Below are 22,330 nucleotides of genomic sequence, written 5' to 3' on the forward strand. Positions count from 1 at the left end.
AAAAGCAGCGCGGTTGTACGAGCGAAAAAAAAAGAATAAATCACAATCTTACATAAAAATGAGGCAAAAGGAGTCTCCGAGTCTTGTTCTTACCATTCTGTTCATCCAGCTCATTCCCAATTTCCTGCCCCATTTGCTTCTGCCGGGATATGATTGAAGAAAGCGCATCGAGTCCAGCATCTTGCTCTGCACCAGAAAAAACATAGATAAAATTACATGAAAAAAATTGCTGATATGCCAGGCTGTGTACCATGAAAGATGCAGAAGTGAAGAAAAAGACCTACTCTGTGCTTAAAGAGTTAAAACATATGAAGAAAAATACATCAGCAGAACATGAAAATGAATCCTTAGGGCAACAGCACTCTTAAAATAATGTGAATGATGGGTAATTAATTTGTCTGCTCTGGCTGGGACATTTAGTTGAGGGTCTCGAAAAAAAAAAAATAAAAATCCAAGAATTCAACATTCAGCTGTTACTCAATCATAAATGCAGGAGATTTTCTGGCACAGACATAGAAAGCCCTGATTAGCCTTTTTAAATTTTCCAAGAAACTTTTAACATGAATAAAAGACAAACAGGTGATGCAAACACCAAAGAATTCAAATAGATTTTGAGCTGCAAGAGGATACGGAGTGCCTGGAAGAGAGCCTGAGACAGAGGGGACACGGGGGGGCAGCTCTGATTTGATGCGCTCCCACCAGCTCTGCAGACGCTCCTTCATCCACACCACCGCTGCTATCCCAGTCTGCGGGCACCACGCAGGCCTTGCTAAGCGCCTTCACCAAAACACAGGGTTCTCCTTGCCCAAAGTCCTCAAGAAGGGGAAGAAGAGGAGATGCTGGAGGCTGGGCTGCCAGTGCTCCGACAAACCTCAAAGCAGCGACGGTGCACGGAGTGGGAACTGCGGCCGGCTGCAGTCCGGAGCCAGAAATCGTACAGGGTGGCCAGAACCCCCTTCCCCAGGACGAAGGTCTGGCCCCCAGTACCTCTTCCAGTAATCAAACTGGAGCTTGAGGTTTCTCCTGGACCATCCGAAACAGAGTTCATGCCATTCTCCTGAACTGTAGCTATAACTGTTGTTTCACATGCAGACTGAAGTGGGTTTTAGCTGGAGATTGATTTTTATTTGATCACTTCCAATACTTTAATGGCGTAGAAGTTACCTCATTAATTACCTGATGCCCTCAGGCTGAGGTTTTCCAACACTTCCAAAGTCAGACGCTGAGGGCCAAAATCTAAAGACCCGTTTTAGGTTAGTTAATTCTTACGTCATTCTCATTCAACAATACACCTAACGTTCCCCAGCCTGAAGCGCAGCAGTAATGCCACTACACTCGGTGCAATCAATGAGATCTCCACTGCAAACCAAACCCACGAGTATGGTCAAAAAATCAGGGATGCCCTGTAAGGTCTTTGAAAATTTGATTTAAGAAACTTCCAGTTAAGAATACTGCGAGCACAATGCTGCTCCTGCACGTACAGAAAACAACCACCTGGAACTATGACGTTTGACAGCTTCCAGATAATAAAACTTCAGCAGAGTTATTGTATTGACGTTGTAGTAAGGGCTCCTCAAGGGTCCTAGCGATGCTCATAAAAACGAGAAAGACTCTCGTACCTTCTATGATCCTTCGCTGCTGCTGCCTGAGATCGCCAAAGCCAAGCCCTCTGGTTTCCTCAGATTCTTCCAAGAGCCACGGGTTGGTTACGCCTCGTTTGACCCCTCCCGTCATTAGGCTAGATCTGAAAATAACTCGGGTAAATAATTTTCAAGACAAAAGCCACTCATCGCATAATCTGTGCTCGCAAGACCGGCTGACAGAGGTGGAAGCGTACGTATTTGTCGCACTCCGTGTGACACTCTGCAACCGGAGAGGGCATTAGCCAAAAAGCATCCGACGATCCCGAATAACAAATACACCTCGCAGGCTCCGTAACGCTGCCTAGAAGTAGTAAGGCAAGAACAGGAAATAATTTTTGGGGTGAATGATTAAGCTACAGAGTGAAACGTGTACCATACATTGTTATATATATTCTTATTAAATATTGTTCACACGTAGGACACGCAGCATTCAAAACTGCTACAAAAAGAACCGAGTTCCTGGGAATACACATCTTTTTCATGTATTTGCTATTGTGAGCAAAAGAAACGTACGGAAGCAGAGAGGTACAGCCTGAAAGCTTCCAACAGCGAAAGGATCAACACGTTAATACAGATGCAAATCAGCTGAGACTACTAATTTTCTGCAATCCTGACCAAACCTAATAGGGAACGCTTCTGCGTTTCAACAAGCGTAGATGGAAGTGACACAGTTACTCTCCTGCATTTCCTAGTCCGGCATCAACGCCAACCAGAAGCCAGGCGCACACGCTCCTAAACGAAAGAGTAATCAAGTTACGGGTTTTCTTTTAAGAGAATTATGACTTGAGGTTGTTCGCTTTGCAGACCCTTCCCCAGTTACAATGGAAAACAAGCTTTTCGTGTCCAAGGCACATAAATTCAAGTAGTAAAATGAAATGCCACTTAAATATTTTTCTCAATACCAGATTTCTGGTTTCCGCCTTTCAGCTTTTCATCGGTTTCTCCTACAAGAAAAACATTATAGGACAGACTGCGAGCGACTCGAACCCAGAACTGCAACTCGGATTTGGGGTAAGAGTCGTTACGAAATCGGGTCCTCAGCAGCGGGACAGAAGTAAGAGCTTTTCCTTTCTGCTTCGCTTTTTTAAAACTCCATATTTTATTCTCATTTTACCTTTGCCCAGTTCTTTCCCAACGCGCTTCCACAAACAAAACAAGAATAGAGCGCGTTTTTAGGATCTTGCAAATTTTAGAATTTTTTAATTACGCTAAGACTGATTTTTTTTTTAATTTTTTTTTTTTTTTTTAAATTGAGTCCAGGCACCTTCTCTTTGAGATATACTGAAATACAGGCATATGCTTGAAATCAAAGCAAATTTTGTGGTCAAAACCCTGCATCAAAAGAAGTTAACTCTGCACAAGCACCAGCGGAGCTCGGAGGAGTTAACGCACCCTGCCGAGGGACGGCTGGATCCTACAGCAAGGGTATTCAACAAAACCCAGAACTGGTGCCCAGGAGCTCTTTGAGGAATTACGGTGAGCTAGAGACATCTCCTGGCCGTGAGATGAATCAACGCTGCTGAAAAAATAATTCATCACCACCTGAGTTTTGGGGCATCCATAAAGTGCAGGCACATACGCCCCCGTCTGTGTGCAGCGCACGACACACTCCATATCCCAGCGAGCTGAATTCAAGAACATTTGATTTCTTCTCCCTTAAGATTTTAACGTATTCTTTCGACTTCATCTCAAGGTAATGAATTTGTCAGAATGAAAAAATAAATAAAAAAGATATATTTTTTTTTTTCTTTTTGCGACAGGACTAGGAAGTGCTTCTTGTAAATCACAGCATCTCACTTAACCATCCCGTTGATGCCGGAGAACCGGTGCAGAGCAGAACCCAGACGGCGCCCCCCCCATCCTGTGCCAACCACCCGCTGGCCAACACGAGCGACATCTGAACCGGAGGAGCTGGGATTCTTCTGTATTCCAGTCCTTTGCACCAACATTAAAACTTACAGCTCATCAAGGCAGGGAATCGGGCTTGATTAGACAAAGATACGCACCCCTGAAATACAGTTTCACACGTTACCTAGCCCTCATCGGTGCTTTGGGTGCTTCGGTGCTAGAAAATACAACACCCTCTGGTATTTTCTAGCTCAACAACAACAACTACCAGGTTCACAAACCTGGACACCACGGCAGCAGCGCATTTCTGAAGACGCGAAGATCGTGACAGTCCACCCAGCTCAGCAGTTCAATTAGCGAGCGCCCAAAATCCAGGGTTAACACCATCAGGCAAAATTACTTAAATAAAGCAAACGGGACATAAAGCTCTTCGCTTGCTGCAAAGAGCACAACTATTTCTGCCTGTTAGAAAAAGGCCAAGGCAAGCAAATTTGAAATAATTTGCACTGCTCGCTCTCTCCCTCCCCCCTAATAATCTGCCCTGTTCTTGTCGGTTGGGTCATGACAACGGGTCTGCTCGTTACAATAATCTTTTTGACATGTTTGGTAACTACCTTCCCACACAACACAGCATAACTTCCTACTTCCTCTGATCTTACCATGTTTCGCTTTGGTGGTGTGAAGATTAAAGCTTATCCAATTAGCCACCCACTGCCTCCGCCAAGTTAATCACGTAAATCTTTGAAACCGTCACAGAGCAGTGGAGTGTGCGGATAGCTTTTGATTATAGGAGCAGATTTAACTAATTACGAGGCTTAGCAACGCGCCCAAGTATAAAAGATGATGGGGTTTAAAATCAGGGAGCTATGTCACTGCTTAACAAGGGAGGGCTTATCTTCCAGAAGCCATTGTTTCACTGATAATTCTTATAAAACTTCCCAAGTTACTTAGATTAGTCAACCAGCACTTACTTTAGACCAAGGCCACACATCAAGGCTTACGGCTTTAGAAGGCTGATCAGCAAGACTGAATCTTAAACAAAACCTGGGTCATATGACAATTGGTTGCATGATCACTTGAACATTCCCTTAACGACCCAGTGGTACAGTGGGGCTCTTTGAAGTGCCCAGGGCACCTCTGCTGGGCTGCACAGGTCACTCTCGGAGGGGCTGGCGAAGGAGCGGGGGCATTCTCTCACTTACGATTTAATTGCTCACACTGGCAGGCAGCGTATCTTAGGAAGCTCCAAGCTAGTAAATAAGACAAGTATAATTTTAATATAGAATCACAGAATGGTTCGGGTTGGAAGGGACCTTAAAGCCCACCCAGTGCCACCCCCTGCCCTGGGCAGGGACACCTCCCACCAGCCCAGGTTGCTCCAAGCCCCGTCCAACCTGGCCTTGAACCCCTCCAGGGATGGGGCAGCCACAGCTTCTCTGGGCAACCTGGGCCAGGGGCTCACCACCCTCACAGCCAAGAATTTCTTCCACAGATCTCATCTAAATCTCCCCTCTTCCAGTTTGAAACCCTTCCCCCTCGTCCCATGGCTCCCCTCCCTCATCCAGAGTCCCTCCCCAGCTTTCCTGGAGCCCCTTTAGGGACTGGGAGGGGCTGGAAGGTCTCCCCGGAGCCTTCTCTTCTCCAGGCTGAACCCCCCCAGCTCTCTCAGCCTGTCCTCACAGCAGAGGGGCTCCAGCCCTCCCAGCATCTTCATGGCCTCCTCTGGCCCTGCTCCAACAGGCCCATGTCCTCCTTGTGCTGAGGACTGCAGAGCTGGACACAGGTGAGGTCTCACCAGAGCAGAGTAGAGGGGGAGAATCACCTCCCTTGACCTGCTGGCTACACTTTTGATGCTTCTTTTGAGGAACATATAAAACAAAAGCTCTCTCCCTCTCCAAAAATCCTGGGAGAAGCCACACAAGCACTTCCAAATCCCCTCCTGGTCCCTTCCCAGTGCAGACTTCCCCACCAGAACCGCTCGTGATGGAAGCCCACAGAAGGGGCAGCATTCCCTGCAGCTGGCACAGAACCTCCCCAGCCCCACCAGCGCAAGAGCCAAGAGCAGCATATCTCATGTTCAAGGAAATGCCATGTTGCTCTTGACATGACCTACCTGCAGTTTGGTTAACTGGTGTCCCACTGGCTTCACTGAGTGGAAGCTGCACGAGCCAGCTGCACACGGGCTGCCAGACATCCCACGCTTTGCAGAACACAGAAACAGGCAAGAAACCCCACAGAGGAAATACGCCTTCCACCAGGGAAGCGTCCCCAGGGAAGGTTACCTCTGTTACAACATTTACACTCACATTTTCATAGAATGGTTCAGGTTGGAAGCGACCTTAAAGCTCATCTAGTTCCACCCCCCGGCCCTGGGCAGGGACACCAACCACTCGAGCACGTTGCTCAAAGCCCCGTCCAACCTGGCCTTGATCTTTATTTCATAGCAGCCTCACCTTCCTACACGAACCCTCAAAATAGACACCATGATAAACCATCAGAGATTAATCTTGCTATCAAATATTATCATCTTCTTTCTCCACCATCCCTCACTGTCTACGCAAGACTGCACACAGCACAATACTAAATATATTCTAAACCAGCTTGTATAGTCCTCATCGAAACAGTCTCACCTCTACAGCCCACATGCAGTCTTTGGGAATGAGAGAATTATAAGAAAGGAGAATTCTTTCCAGAAAAAAGCTGTAACTTGTGCAATTCCATCCAGAGAAAAGGTATAGGGACCAACCTACTCCTGTGAGACTATCATCTGTCCTGTTCACAAAGTGATCAACGACTCCATCACCTGCAACTCGCACCTCTCCACCCTCGGTCCCTGTCGGGACAAGACGCAGCACGAAGTTCACACCTGAACCGGCAGCCGAAGTCCGTCCGAGCACAAGCGACAGGAACATCAGCCTCCAAGCAGGTCCCAGCTTGGCATCTGTTCTCGCTACAGAGCCAGAACAACCCAGTGGCACCGCTGGTACAGAAACAACCTTGGGCAGGAAACTTCTGGTAGTTTTGAGCATATTTAGGAGGCATAACGTAAAGCACGGAGCTCAGCCTTGAAAGCTGCCCTACTGACATTTCTTCCCGAGGCTAATGAGCGTTAAACATTAATAACAGGCATGCAGGCTCAACCTGAAGCACAACGCCTAAAATTATGGTGTTTGACTTACTTTTCTGTTGTGTTTAAGTATCCTTGCTTTGCTACTCCTGATAAATGCACATATACGTGGTTTTCCCATATCCACATTCCTGACTTCAGCGAGGTCCTTAAGGAACCTCTGGTATGCTCTGAAGGAAAAGAGATATAAACTGTACCTTGAACTCAGACCAAACCAAGGAGGCTTCACTGTCTTACCGGAATCTTCCTTAAATTTGGAGGGGGCACACCAACCCTTCGGTTTTTACAGGCACCGAACCTCCTGCTTCCATGAGGACACACTCACATCTGCACACGCTTGTAACCTCCAGAGTGCTTCCAGGTGCTCCAAGGTAGGTCGGGAGAGAGGACCCAAGTCCAGAGACACAGTTTAGTGGATGAGGTTGAGACAATTACAACCCTGTTGGCTCATGACCACATGGCCAAAGGAATATTAATGCTGGAAAAACCCTGCCCCAGATGTTCTCAAGCATGGGTTTCTGGATGGACAATTCACCTCTCCTTCCACCCTTTCCATCCATCTCCTAGACACACGGCTGATCGCATCCGCCGTCAGAACGCTGCAGCCGGGAGGGCTTCCAACAGTAACTGGTAGGGAGGAAGGAAAGCAGGAAGGAGTTCTAAAGGCACCTAAACAGCTACTTTTAATCTAATTTTTCCAAAGAGCATTTGCTCCTCCGTTAACAACGTCCAGATTCACAAAAGCGTGTACGTACCTAATGGCTTATTGATTAAAGGCACTCGATGCCTATTTGGCATTAGGCAAAATGCCCGTTTGGAATAAGACCTAAATGCCCTACATCTGGCAGAGAAGTATTTACGCAGAAAAACAGTAACCCCCATTAAAACAACAAGGAAAAAAAAAAAAAAAGAACACGGACTCTTATAGAAGTTATCCAGGGTAGCTATTACCGAGATGGTTTGTGTCCCACAGCTACCAAACGTTTTCCATATTTTTGAGAAATTCAAAGAGAAACCAAGAAAGGCATGCTAAAGTACACACAACTTATTGCTTCGCTGGTGATCGATGTATACTCCTACACACCGACTACCTGGCCAGGCAGGAGAAGGAATATTCTTGGTTCCTTCGCCTCCACAAAAGTTTAAGCACTCACAAAATTTTCACATGGTGACTTCCAGAAAGTCAACATTTCTCATTGTTTTTTGGTTTTTTTTTCCCACTTCTCGCTTTCAAATAGCACGCAACCATGGGGGATTTCTACTCCATTAAAGTCCCTGTTAGACTAACCTGCACGGATCCCTTTCCGAGGAGGAAAGAGGGGAGAAGATCCTGAAATTGCCAATTGAAAAACCAATTAAAGAAAATTTGACTGACCCTGCACATAAACAGCACCACCTTTCCCCTGGAAAATTCCAGTCGCATCTTAATTAAGGCCGACAAAGCCGGAAGGTAAACTAATGCTATACCAAAGTAATGTAGCGTCCTGCCCCGTGCTCCGGCCCAAGTTGTCAGTTAGGATAAATGCTAAGAGCATTAAGGCCACTGTACTTCCCAATCAGAAATAGCTTTACAGCAGTTTTCAAAGGATGTAAAACTCACTGAATGGTGACCAAATATAAACGAAGATTAATTCTAGTAAAACCTTCACAGTTACGGGCCACGGGGACAATAAATATGTGATCAGTGGTGCAAGAAGGTTAATGAAAGGAATGACTGCTGGAAAGAAAAAGACTTCTGAAAATGTGTGCTGTCACATCAGAGATGGATTAGATACGGAAAACCAATACAAAACCAGAGAAAAGTGTCACCGCTAGACCTTAATCAAACAACATGTGCTGATTTTTCTAATGCAGTGGGAAAAGCTGACTTTCAGACTTCAGACGCGCTGAAGAGTGGCCTTTTGCCACCTACTGAAATCCCAAACAGGCTGGTCCAGAAGTCTGCAACAATTGTAGAGAAAGCCAGTGCTGCAAGCAGTGGCTTAACCCTACCAAAAACTGTCATCTTCTGTCCCTACCGGCAGGGTGGCAGGCAGGGGAGACAAGCTCCTTCCCCACCGACCTACGCGCGGGGCCAGGCTCGGGAAGAGAGCAAGGTCCGACTCGCTGCCACGAGATTCAGGCCCTGGCTACGACTCTGCCCGCACCACCGAAAACAAGACCTACAAGGAAGAATATGGAAGGGGTGTGAATTCACCAGGCAGGGAATAGCTGGCATAGTTTTAACCATTTTTAATTAAAGAAGTTAAAAGAGAACTATAAAACTTCAAGCCTTGCAACACCAGCAAATAAATACCGTCTCTGATGCTATCTTGTGCTGGAAAATACTGGTTTCCCTGATTATTTCTAACAGAGCTTGAAATTGTCATGGGATTTTGATATTTTCCTCCCATCTGCCTTGACACCTTCACGCCAGGGCAGCTCTAGGCTGAACCCTCGCCCTGGGTCTGCTCCACAGCAGTAACACGCCAACGCTGGCCTGACACAGCAGGGACGGCCACGCTTCAAAGGCCGGATCAGTTCATGGGCTCCTCCGAGCAGGCGACACGCAAGAGCTTTCTCACACCATCAGTCCCCAGGGGCTACTTGCGATTTTACATGTTTGGGTTGACTCGGCCGTAGATGTAAAAGCCAGCACCGACGCATCAACGGGATTTGCACTGCGCTCTGGAGAACGCCAAACCTAGAACAATTAACGGATGAGATCAAAGTCCACAGTTTTACCGGCGGCAGCAGATGTCGCACTGACAGTGGCTAGTTACGCAAAGACGACAAACCACAAAGTGAAACGTGTGCTTTGGCCGGGCCAAACACCGCACCGGGGAACAAGAGCAAGCAGAACCCAGCCTCTACGCCGCGTTACTGAGCAGAGCCTCACAAAACACAAATACACACATGAATACAGAGAACGATCAGTTCAGCTCTGAGCATCTCTTAGACGTGCTCCAAAATACACCAAGTAAACAAGCTAGAAAAAAAAGAATTAAAAAAAAAATATCTTATTTTCAACAGTTATGGTAGGACACAACGCTCACATTGGTACCCAATTTTTTTACTATACGGTAGCTTCAAAACTGCCTCTGCCTTTTTCGAGAGCGCTGGAAAGGGGCTGGTTCTCAAAGCACATCGGCAAAAAGGCTCACGTCCTTCTCCAAAAGCCTGAGGAGTTAAAAGCGTATGAAGTTTTGTTCTGCTCTAAGACTGAGGGCTGACACGTTGCAAAAAGGCGAGAAGCTTTCTCAGGAGGGCTCTAACGCTCTCCCTCCCCACAGGTAACCTCACATGCGCGCGTATAAACTACAACGCTGTGCATTCGCTACAGAAAAGGTCCAGTCAATACAGTGCATTAGAAAACCCCTGCCACTTAGAAGCAAAAGCTAAAAACTTTTAAAAAAATACGTATTTCTAGCACGTGTCCATATTGGAGGAGCACAGCTGTACTCCTCAGAGGCAGATCTCAGCACACCACGGGTAGGCAGAGGTGAGGAAGCTCGTGCCCCCCACGAACGCAGCATTGTGTGGGGTTACGGGGCAGAGCACAGCCCCCGTCTGACGCACAGCCCCAGCCTGACCCACAGCCCCAGCCTGACCCACAGCCAGCCCACCACGTCCGTGCCTGCTGCATTAAAGCTTCCCCCACATCAACAAACCAGGCTCCTGGGCCCAACGGCTGGGATTTATGTAAAACTTCTGAGACCGTATGTTCACTTTTTTCAAAAAACGTGAGGCCTTAAAACAAAGTTTCACCAATTACAGCCTACACTCGAGAGTCATTTCACCGACCACGGAAACAGAGCAAGCTCCGCAAACTCAGAGACCGCAGCTCCACTTCTCTTCTGCACCGTTTTGCAGGACAGAAGATTACCCGAACCTGCAAAAGAAAAATTAGGAAGAGCAAATGCAGTTACCTGACCTGGAATTTAGCCAGAACAGTACCTCTCACACAGAGCAGTGACCCGCACGGGGTCAGGAGACAGGTAAGTCATACCCTTGTTCACTTTTTGCAGGAATGTTGGCTCAGGGCTAACAGAGATGGAAGGGCATCACCCAATGAACCACGACGATGCTTCTGACATTGTCCCTCAACACACGCCACTTCCATCTGACCTACCACAGCCCTAAACCTGCGCCGAGGTGGTAGATCTACTACCCCCTTGCTTGCAGAGGGAGGAGGAAATGGCAGCTTCATTTGGTTACCTGTAGCCTGGCTACCAGCTTAGGAACAAGGCTTATTTCTTGCTGCCCCTTTTCTCCTCTCTCCCCTCCAGCAATTAATTCATTGGGCGCTTTAAACACATTGAAAGAAAAAGGAGTTTTGAAGATAATCAACTTTTACAAGCCAGATGAAGAGGCAGAAGAGACAGAGCCCCCTTAGCAGAGCCTTTAGACCATCTGTAGCACGTGTAGAGCTCCAGACGGAACCCAGGATACTCCCTCTTGAGCAGCGGGGACGTCACTGAAGACAGAGGGGGAAAGAGAAGGAACAAGGAGCACAGAGAGACCAGGTTATGCTACTTGAATTGGAAAGGAAAAAGAAGCGTAACATTCAGGGGCATCTCTCAATTCTGCTGCTCAGCAAGCATTTTTAACTTGGTGTTTTGGCGAGACATAAAAGCTCCTGGATGTGAAGCAGCTGCAAGGAGCTCCTCAGCAAGACGCACACGTGCTCACGCAGAAACCGAAGCTACCCAAAACTCCGAAGTGCAGCCAAGGGGAGCAAATACTCCTGAGTGGAATTCCATAGGCAAAAGCTGACCTGACTGGAAATGGATAAAATTCAAACGGCCGTTAACAAAGCACTAGAAATAACCCATCCTCCCTTATTCCACCGCACACTGAGTTTGCAAGACTGCAACACCCGCAGTAAAAATTATCTTTTCACATAATTACATACCAAGTCCATGCCTAAGGTGGTTTCTATGTTACGGACACAGCCCCTGGGTGACTCCCACCAAACCCAGCTTATACGCTGCTAATAATTCATTAACTCACAGAATGGTTCGGGTTGGAAGGGACCTTAAAGATCACCTAGTTGCACCCCCCGGCGATGGGCTGGGACACCACACTTCGGGAAAAGGCTCTGCCTCTCTTCCTGATCAGAGCCCACCAGGGATGGATTCTAAGAACCTGTTCGAGACGACAAATACAACTCCTTCCACTAGGAAGGGGCTGCAGGAGTACTGCAAAAGGAGAGTGCAACTTGAAGGCTATTAACCATAATTGTATTTCCAGCTGTGAGGGACACCCCAAAATGGAAATGAAAACGTATTCCGTGTGAAGGCCCCCCGCTGACTGCTGCACAACGTGATCGCTGGGGACTGTTTGAAGCGTAAGCCTCATCCTGACAGCTCTCTTTCCACCAAGTCACGTAGAGCTCGCACGGTGGCAGCCATCAGCCCGACGTCGTGGCTGACCCTGCTAGATCACTTGGTATTACTTCTTGCAAGCAGCTCCCCCTTCCCTCGTCCCCCCCAGCTTTGTAGGCGTATATGACACTGTCACGAAAAAACCCACATGATTTCTAAGCAGAGGAAACCACAGTTTGCTACACATAGAGGTAAATGAGTTCAATGGATGCATTCAACGTTATCTTCAGGCACATTCAGAGCACAAATCACACTGTTCATTTGAGGTGACAATGCCGTACCTTATCACGTCTGGTTCTGGGCCTTCATTCTTGTAAGACGCCTGAAGTTGTTTCTGCCGTGTGAGAAGGTCGTCCACCAGATTCTGCCTCCTGTCTCCCTCCAGCTGTGTGCTGATGATACTTGGTTAAGGACCAAACTTAAAAGCACTGCAAAACTTTAATTTTATTATATAAAATTATACCTGCTATGCATTCTTAAAACGAATCAGACCTCCTGATCATCAAAATTAATTAGAGGAACTGTTTTCACTCTGTAACATCTAAGAGAAGGATAGGTCACGTTTTTCTGAATGAAATCTACAGTTATTCTAAATGCGCTTCTGAAGTTTACGTAGCTCAAAGAAAAAGCTTCATACAGTGACCACAGGGCAATCTTCAGGTCATCATCTCAAAGTAATAAGAGAACCGGAAGGCTATTTGCTGCCAAATTAGCATAACTATTAAGAATAGTATTTCCCCCTCCAAAGTCATTCTTCTTTCATGTATTGCTCAGAAGTCCGACGCAGTTGATCTCTTCTGCGACACTGACAATACCTAACAGTACTGCAGGGGTTAAGTTCAGGGAAGGATGACTTTTCTTAAAAGAGCTCCAATTTATCCTGTTATGATATAAACGGGGCAGGCCCAAACAGAATCAAGCTTTTGAAATCAGCAGGGTCGTTCACAGCTTATTTCACTGGAGGCTCGTAACACCGACAAGGTGAGTCACTCCCAGACAAGCGTCAGCGAACAACCAAAAATTTACTTGGAGCATCTGTTTCCATTTGCAATTCATCAGCAGAACACCCCAACAGCCACCGATGCAGCAGGACAACAATTCCCATCGTTATCTCTGAAAGACAAGATGCCCCGAAGTGCTGCGGCTTCGGCAGGGAACATGTGCTTGCCTTTTTTTAATTAATCTTAGTGACAATTTGAAGGACTACTAACTCTCTCCCGAGTACTGTTCAGTAGGTTATGCAACAGCTGAAGTTATTTGTGTGTTTTCTGCCACAGCAGTAGCATTCATAGAATCATAGAGCGGTTTGGCTTGGAAGGGACCTTAAAGCCCACCCAGTGCCACCCCCTGCCCTGGGCAGGGACACCTCCCACCAGCCCAGGTTGCTCCAAGCCCCGTCCAGCCTGGCCTTGAACCCCTCCAGGGATGGGATTCATCTCTCTCAAGCACTCACTGGACAGGAAAGTTTTACCCCTGGCCATCCGCACGGCACTCAGGGGGCCCGTGCTTAAAAGGGACTTCTGCTATACTAAGCTTGAAATTAAACATTGATTCATTAAATTGCTGATGGATATCTTCAGGAGACAGACACACTTGACTCCTTAAGCGTGACTATCCCAGCATACGGAAAGAGCAGCAAATCCAAGCCAGACCACAGGGTTATGCTCCCAGAAGAAAACTTGTGATTTCTTTCTAAGGCGTATTTTCAAGTGTTTTGACATCGTTCTGAAGATGCAGTTCCAGCGCTCCATAGGTCAGTCCAAGTCAGGGCTGCCACATCCCTGCCCACATCCTGAACCCTTCACCCTTCCCTTCTGCAAGCACCGGCACTCCTGCAGCCAGCGACTGAGCCGAGAGAAAATCGCAGATTAACGACTTTTCTGCTCAATGAATGATCTTAGCTCGCAAAACAGCACGCAGGCAAGACGATGGCAGCTCTGAGATTATTCAGACCATCTCATTAAGCTTTTCTGCGACACAAACGTAACCAAAGCCAATCTCATGCCCACTATACCCAAGGCTCCCAACTCTTCCTGTACTCTGGCTGCAATGAAAATATTAAACAGCAGCACAGACAAAGTTGTAACGACAAAGTCTTCTAAAAATAGAATGATGGAAAAACCTTAATGCGTAGCGTTGCAATGATAGCGTATTTTTCCACTCTCTCCCCCAGTACAGAAAGGTGGGTGAGCTGATGTTTACACAGATACATCTGGTGTGTTGATACAGCCCGAAGCAGTAAGTCCCTCAGCTGATCGATCTTCTCGCTGAGATTCTGCAACGACGATCTGATAATCACATTGAGCTGAAAGGGAAGAGAGATATTTTTTTTATTTTTCCACACACCCCCCCTCAGTCTGAGTTCTATTTGCAAAAAATGTAACACAATTACATGCAGGTGACAAGATACTTAACTTCAGCTGGACTGGTTTGAAGGGCTCCATTCTAAACCAAGAAAGCGTGACTCAAGAGCCACCACGGGAACCATACAGTTAACTGGTCTGGACTGCTTACAAAATAAGGAGATAAATAGTGCTAGTTTCGCAAACACAATTTTAATGCATTAACGCTGTTTAATATGGACAGCTTTCTTTCAAGTCACTATAAACACGCTCCTTTATATGGGCAAAATATTCCAGCACATTTTAAGATTTTCCAGTTAGTTTTCCAGTTCTTTCCTCTGATCTTTAATACAAACAGAGGCCTCAGCTTCTTCTGCCACCGGGTTCCTTTCCCAGCTCCCGGGATTAGAGGAAAGCTTGCTACAGGTTCAGACATCGCCTCCACTGAACTCCTCCAGGCTTTAAACTAAAGATCCCAAAGAAACTCCGATTTCCTGCATTTCCCTTCTCAGCAGCACCTACGACTCCCCACCCTTTCTCACAACTGACCTGCCCAAAGTTCAGACATGTCTGTTCTTACTAAAAACATAGTTAAGTCGCTCACGTCCTCCCCCGCTGCACACAAGCCCGAGGTTTGCGGGAATCCTCTTCCACTCTCCCCCACCCCTTCCCAAGTTCCGCTGACATTATCCTCTGCGTTTTTCCTCCTTAAATGTTATTTCTTTTAATTCCAGTTACGTAGAACATGGCAGGAAAAAACACTGTAACTGCAATTACCTATGCAAGTCATCCTAATTAAGACTTTATGTGACTGAGTGATGAACCGGTAACGGGGAAGAAGGATTTCCTTTGACTCTCGTTCCTGAAGGCACAGAGGCAGCAGCCAGACACCGAATTCTCACTGAACGGTCGCCGTGCTGCAAGGATCCTGCCTGGAGCTCAACTGCACTTGGGATCTGCACGGGGATGGAGCGGGAGCTCCCCAAAATACCACCTGACAGCATCAGAAGTTTAAATCTCTCTGACTCAGCGAGACTTGTTCTCCAGCACTACCAAAGAGGACAGAAAGCGGGTGCAGCCACGCTGAGGCAGTCTTGAGGGTATGCAGCCAGAGTGGAGAGCTGCAAAATCCACCTTCGGACCCAAAGCTGCCAAAACTAAGGCGGTATTTCCAAAGCCACGATGGGGTATAAATGTTTTTAGGAAAGGTCAACCCACTGCATACCCTCTAGATCTGCACTTAGGCAATAAAAGGTCTTTTCATTTCACATGGACATTTCCTGCGCTGATATCCAGGTGGAGAACGCTCTGTTCAATCGGCCCAGAACAGCGAAGTAACGTAAAGGTCCACATGTCCAAAAAAGTCATCTACCATACAGCCTTCCCCTCTGCTACTCTGGCCACAAATTGCAAGGCTCTAACAAAAGGTTTCACTTCTATTAAAGAAAAAAAGAAACCCATGAAGTCTGAAGATCAGCTCAATAGCGCAGAGCTCACAGATGGTAAGTGCTGCCTTGAAATCTTTCCCTACAGCGTTGGGTTGTTTTGGTTTTTCCCCCGTTTTAAATGTTATGCTCTATTTTTTGCTCAGCAATAAGCAGTAAGTTTTTTTAGCCACACTAATGGCAAAACGCTATAAAAACAAAAACTTGTTTACATTCTCCCTACCAGGCAAATATTGTACAAAGACTTTTCCTCTGTTAAAACGTTGAGGAGTCACAGAATGTATGACTGCTCAGCCGCGGATTTCTCAACATGCGTTTCTGTTATGAAAACAACTCTCTCATTGTTGGAAACTTGTTTATAGTAGAATCAAATACTGCCAAATATTCGTCTTTAACTGTTAATGGATTAAAGGGAAACTGCGCTTGGAAAACTCAGGGCATGGAACAAATGATTTTATGAACAAATAAGTCAACCATGGAATGTTTCCACAAAACACAACCTAGGAGAGTTACTGTACAAGAAAGGCTTCAAACAACCCCAACACAACGTTTTGTTGGGGTTTTTTGGAACACGTCACAGATCGCAACGATGCCAATAGAGACCTTTGTCCTCTATAAACACAGATGGATTAAGCAGCAATCTTTTTATTAGTCTTCTATTGCTTAAGTATGTATCTGCACAGTTTCTAATACTTCATCGTCTTGAAAACAGGGAGTTTAATCACCACTTCTGAACACTCCTCTCAATTCTCCAGCTAGAGAGCAGATTTCTCTCGAATCCCACTTACTTGGGCCTTCTGAAACCTCTTTTCAATTCATGCCAAATCGGAGTCACTCATTAAAAAGCACCGATTATTGTACAAAGCCTACACAGTTTTCTTCGACACTTCTTCAAAGGAAACATTTCAAAAATGACATTGGATTTTAAAAGCTATCAGCAAAGGGACCGGCAAAGAAGATTCTGTGATCCCACATCACCTTACAACCCTGCTATAAAAGAGGGGCAGAGTCTGCAAAATAAATCGGCGGGGTTTTAATTATGCAAATTATTATAAAAGACTAACTCAAGGGCTTGCACACATTTTCATCTTAACGCAGTCAAGGAAGACGTTAATGGCGCGATCCCCAGGGTGTGCAATCAAACAGGCTCCTCCGCTTCTTGAAGGAAAGGGCAAGGCTTTTAGTTCTAAAGAAAGCAGCCTCCTGAGAACCTTTTTATTTTATTTTATTTTTTAACCAGGAAGTGCGAAAAGGCAGAGAACGTAATATTCCTGGGTAACTTCTAACTTCTGCTTCTCATCCATATTTAAGTCTGGTTTTACATTTTGTTAGAAACGTAGCTAAAAGAGGCCGCAAAATTCATATTTCATCTGATCTACAGCCACTAGAGAAAGGAAGCATGCCAGTCTCGCGGGGAAAAAATATCTATTCAATATTTACACAGAGTGGAGGACACAGAGCCTGACGCGCCGCCCAACATCTCTCAGACCGAGGATCTCTCAACGCAGTTCCGTTCCTGGCAGCGACAGCCCTGAGCAGTCACCAGGGCGCACCCAGCACTCCCACGGCTTCTCCTTTCCTCTTTTTGTAAAGCCAGCGTTATTGCATGCATGAAAGATTCATTACAGTTAAATTTAAGATTATTTTTGTGACACTGAAAAGCTACTGTTAATTTAGAAATTGTATTCTTGTTTTTTTCCACAGAAATCTTAACGAATATACTACTAATATTAGGTTCCTGCCATTAAACGTAGCTTTTAACGTGCAGGCTCCTGGCTGGCAGCTGCGATGCAGTGGCACGGCCGGGTCCCCGGGCTCAGGCAGACGCGGGAGCGTCACCCCCTTCCCCGCAGGGCTCTGGACCGTGTCACTTGGCGAGCGCTCCCAGAAAGGCAGGAAATTCAGGACTTAGAGCTTCCGAGACACATCTGACTCCTGCAAATTTAATGCCTAACCAGCATTTAGGTCGGTTAAAAGCGACATGTGGCTAAAAATACCCGCGTTGACAGCCCGCAGCGCCGCTGGCGGAGCCGTACCTTGGCTGAACTCTCCCCGTTCCTCTGGTACCGGTTGCGCTCCTGGATCTTCTCAGCCACCTCCTGGGCCACCTGGCAAGCGGCGTCGTAGAGCGGGAGCCTGGGGAGGAGAGGGTGCAGCTGAGCCCCCCGCATCGCCCTCCCGCCCCTGGGGCCTGGCTCTGCCGGGACACCCCCACTGTCTCATCACAGCGCGCCCAAAACCCAGCAGCGCTTTTGACATTTACCGAAAATTAGCTTTTTTTAGGGGGGAAAAAGCGCTGTGTAGAGAAGGGGACCCCCCCCAAGCCAAGCGGGGCGGAGGAAGGGCCGGCAGCGCGCACAGCCAGGCCTGGCCCTGCACAGGCCACCGCGGAGCGCGGCTGGCCCAGGCCCAGCCCCAGCCCCAGCCCCGGCCCCGGGCCCTGTCAGCGGCGGGCCCGCGGGCTACCGGCCACGGGGGGGCTCGGGGCCAGCCGGCAGCGCCCGCGGGCGGCCCAGCGCTGGTGAACGGGTCCCAGGAGCCCCGCGGCGGGGTTGGGGGCCGCTGGCACCGCGGGCGAAGCCGTCCCTGCCCGGTGCTCACCAGGGGTCCGGAGCCATCGCGCCGCCGCCGCCCGGAAGAGCCCCGCGCTTCCGGCTCGGGTCAACTGACGACGGCGGCCGCCGAGGGCCAAACCCCGCCGTGCGCAGGCGCGGGCGCAGCGGGGCAGGGTGCAGAGGTGCAGGGGTGCATGGGATGCAGGGGTGCAGGATGCAGGGGTGCAGGGTTGCAAGGGGTGCAGGGGTGCATAGTCTGCAGGGTGCAGGGGTGCAGGATGCAGAGGTGCAGGGGTGCATGGTCTGCAGGGGTGCATGGTCTGCAGGGGTGCAGGATGCAGGGGTGCAAGGGGTGCAGGATTGCAAGGGATGCAGGGGTGCATAGTCTGCAGGGTGCAGGGGTGCAGGCTGCAGAGGTGCAGAGATGCAAGGTGCATGGGATGCAGCGGGCAGGGGGGCATGGTGCAGAGGTGCAGGGTTCAGGGGTGCAGAGATGAAGGGGTGCAGGATGCATGGGTGCAGAGGTGCACAGTGCAGAGATCTAGGGTGCAGAGATGCATGGGTGAAGTGCCCAACACAGCGGTGTAGGGTGCAGAGGTGCAGGGTGCAGGATGCAGGGTGCAGCCGTCCATGGGTGCAGAGGCGCTGGTTGTGCCGTACCAGGTGGAGAAGTGTAGGGTGCAGAGGTGCAGGCTGTGCAGTACTGGATGCAGGGTGCACAGTGCATGGTGCAGCAGTGCATGGGGGCAGAGGTGCCTGGTGCGTGGGGGCAGAGTTTCAGGGTCCATGGGTGCAGAGGTGCAGAGATACAGGGCGCAGAGATGCATGGGTGCAGAGGTGCCCAACACAGCGGTGTAGGATGCAGGGTGCAGGGTGCAGACTGCGACGGTCCATGGGTGCAGAGGCGCTGGTTGTACCACGCAAGGTGCAGAAGTGTAGGGTGCAGAGGTGCAGGGTGTGCAGCACTGCCCAGGGAGTGGGGGGAGAGCCCTCACAAGCAACTGACTGCCCTCCTCCCCAGCCATCTCCTCCATCGGCTGTCTGTCCACAGCCATGGCATTTCATTTGCAGCTAGTGCCCCCTCGGAAACCTTTTGGAATCTCTTGGGGCACTACTGGCACCCCCAAAGTATCCGATGCTGTTCCTAAAGCCCAGGGGGATTGGGGATTTTCGCAGCGTGCACTGGGCTGCTGCTGCATGGACGAAGGCTCGTGCGTCAGGCTTGGCCCGAGGTCTCACACACCTCCAGCCTTTGCTGCTAAGAAAGAAGGAAATCTTTTATATTTTCAATTTTGCGTGTCGCCGGCAAGCTTTGAACTTGGTGGCAGCTCCTCGGGGCACCGAGGGTCTCCTGCACACAGCTTGCACCCGATTCGGGTGCCTTGATGCCATCGGGGCCCCTGTATATCGCTATCGCTGTAGTAATAGTATGGTCTGAATTAAAATATACAGCTATAAGCACAGCAGCGGGGGAACCTTCGACCCAAACTTTGGTATAGCGGGTTGAAGAATAACTGGGACAGAGAAAACCAGGAGGCAGAGAAAGCATGGGGACACAACCGGTGTCCCTAGGCTTGGATATCCCCGTGCCCTCAGGGACCGGGAATGGCAGAAAGATGCTTGGGTCAGGAGCAAAACGGCATCCAAGCCTGTTGCTTCTTCTGGATTTTCCCGGAGCCTTTTTTCATCTTCCAGAGAAGCACAAAATACACTGGAAGATGCAAAGATCCAGACCAAGGGAAGGGCCAGCAGCTCAGGGCTTAGGCGATTTTCCCGGCCTCTGTAATTCTGTGAAATAACAGCGCTGAGTGTCAGAGCAGTTTGTTTCTGAGCGGTGAAGTCTGGAGGGACCAGACAAGTGCTGGGAAGCGGGAATCAATACCCTGCATCCCAACAGCGCTACCCCCGTGTTATCACACGTCAGGATCCGCTACAGTGATTCACAAGTTGAGAAAGGAGTGGAGTCTTTCCCGGAGAGTGGAGTCTTTCACGGAAAAAGTTGCTTTTTTGTTTTTTCAGGGTTTTTGCACCAGCGTTAAATACCAGCGCAACAGAAGAGGACAAGGAGCCGGCGTGCCTGATGCCCCAGCGGGGTCACTGCTGGGACCGAGCCCTGAGAGGCACCAGCCAGCACCGCGTGGGATGTGTCCTGGTGCTGCATCTTCACACCCACCCTCCTTCCTCCCTTCTTTCTCTCTCCTTCCCACCTTCCTTCCTTCCTTCCTTCCTTCCTTCCTTCCTTCCTTCCTTCCTTCCTTCCTTCCTTCCTTCCTTCCTTCCTTCCTTCCTTCCTTCCTTCCTTCCTTCCTTCCTCCCTTCCTTCCTTCCTTCCTTCCTTCCTTCCTTCCTTCCTTCCTTCCTTCCTCCCTCCCTCCCTCCCTCCCTCCCTCCCTTCCTCTCTCCCTTCCTCTCTTCTTTCCTCCTTTCCTTCTTTCCTTCTCCTTTCCATCCTTCCTCCTTCCTCCCTCCCTCCCTCATCCTTCCTTTCTTCTTCATCTGTCCTTGCTCTCTCCTTCCTCCCTTGTTCCTCCCTCCATCCTTACTGTTTCCTCTCTCCATCCTTCCTCCCTCCTCCTTTCCTTCCTTCTTCCTCCCTCCTTTCATCCTTCCTCCCTCCTTCATCCTTCCTTTCTCCTTCCTCCCTTGTTCCTCCCTCCATCCTTCCTCTTTCCTCTCTCCTTCCTTCCTTTTACCCCTCCTTCCTCCTCCTCTCCTCCCCTCCACCACATGAACCCAGGACCAAGCAGTGGCCCACCCTGTCCCTTTCCCATCCTGGGCTGCAGCTCCTGATGTTCAAGGGTCGCTTTAACCCTGCTCCGCGGTGCCACCCACAGCATCCCGACACACTGGCTGTCCCCCTCGGGCAGGGCTGCTCCAGCCCCATGGGCTCCCCATGGCCTTTTCCCCCTGGCTCCTGCCTTCCCTTCCTTAAGGCAGCTGCCATTTCCCTTCCCAAATCCTCAGCCCCATCCCCAGTCCCTGCCCATCCCCAAATGACAGCTGCTGCTTCCCCCTGCCCTCCCCTGTATCCCTGTCGCCCTCGTCCCTGTCCCCTGCCAGCAGCAGCGGGCAGGGCTGGGCTGCCAGGAAGCCAGTGTGACGCTGGACGGTGTTGACACTGTCAATATTTTGGCTGTGGAGGCTGCGAAGGGCTCTGCAGTAACCAGCCAGCGGGCGTGGGCACCCCATTTTGCTCCATCCCAGCCCAAAGAGTCTTTCCCACACCCAGGATTTGGCCTCTCCTGGTTTTTTTGGGCGCGATTGATGACGCAGATCAACGCAGATACGAACATCGGTAGGTAGGGGTGCCTGAAAAGCAGCGGCGAGGCACTGATAGCAATGTTTTATTGCCCTCATAACATGGGACTGATACAGCACTGCCAGGATAATGAGCAGATCCTCATCAGCGTATTTACGGGCGCCTGCAATACCCGCGGTGCTCTTGGTGAGTGCTCAGGCCCGTCAGCAAAGCCCATTTGGCTGGGGCTGGGGCAGTGACAGAGTGGGGAGCAAGAGGATGGAGGGGCTGAGGCCAATGCCCTCAAGACAGGCACTCAGGACTATGAATCATAGAATCACAGAATGGCTTGGGTTGGAAGAGACCTTAAAGATCATCTCATTCCAACCCCCCTGCCCTGGGCAGGGACACCTCCCACCAGCCCAGGTTGCTCCAAGCCCCATCCAGCCTGGCCTTGAACCCCTCCAGGGATGGGGCAGCCACAGCTTCTCTGGGCAACCTGGGCCAGGGGCTCACCGCCCTCACAGCAAAGAATTTCTTCCTCAGATCTCATCTAAATCTCCCCTCTTCCAGTTTGAAACCCTTCCCCCTTGTCCCATGGCTCCCCTCCCTGCTCCAGAGTCCCTCCCCAGCTTTCCTGGAGCCCCTTTAGGGACTGGAAGGGGCTGGAAGGTCTCCCTGGAGCCTTCTCTTCTCCAGGCTGAACCCCCCCAGCTCTCTCAGCCTGTCCTCACAGCAGAGGGGCTCCAGCCCTCCCAGCATCTCC

The 22,330-nt window shown here is 49.3% G+C and overlaps 1 protein-coding gene across 2 annotated transcripts in view; it reads right to left on the bottom strand.

Annotated features, from left to right (window-relative positions):
- The window catches only part of STX8 (syntaxin 8), a 117,378-nt gene extending 98,898 nt beyond the window's left edge, over positions 1–18,480 (bottom strand). For both annotated transcript variants that reach the window (XM_074607371.1, XM_074607372.1), the window contains exons 1-6: positions 18,373–18,480; positions 17,808–17,907; positions 14,195–14,289; positions 12,266–12,376; positions 1,620–1,744; positions 94–186 (exon numbers count right to left, since the gene is read on the bottom strand). In XM_074607371.1, coding sequence (XP_074463472.1) covers positions 94–186; positions 1,620–1,744; positions 12,266–12,376; positions 14,195–14,289; positions 17,808–17,907; positions 18,373–18,389 — 541 coding nt within the window. In that variant the 5' untranslated portion in view covers positions 18,390–18,480. The remainder of the gene's footprint in view (positions 1–93; positions 187–1,619; positions 1,745–12,265; positions 12,377–14,194; positions 14,290–17,807; positions 17,908–18,372) is intronic.
- Between the last annotated feature and the right edge of the window lie 3,850 nt (positions 18,481–22,330).

Source organism: Larus michahellis, chromosome 14 (assembly GCF_964199755.1).
Source record: "Larus michahellis chromosome 14, bLarMic1.1, whole genome shotgun sequence".
Taxonomy (NCBI): Eukaryota; Metazoa; Chordata; class Aves; order Charadriiformes; family Laridae; genus Larus; species Larus michahellis.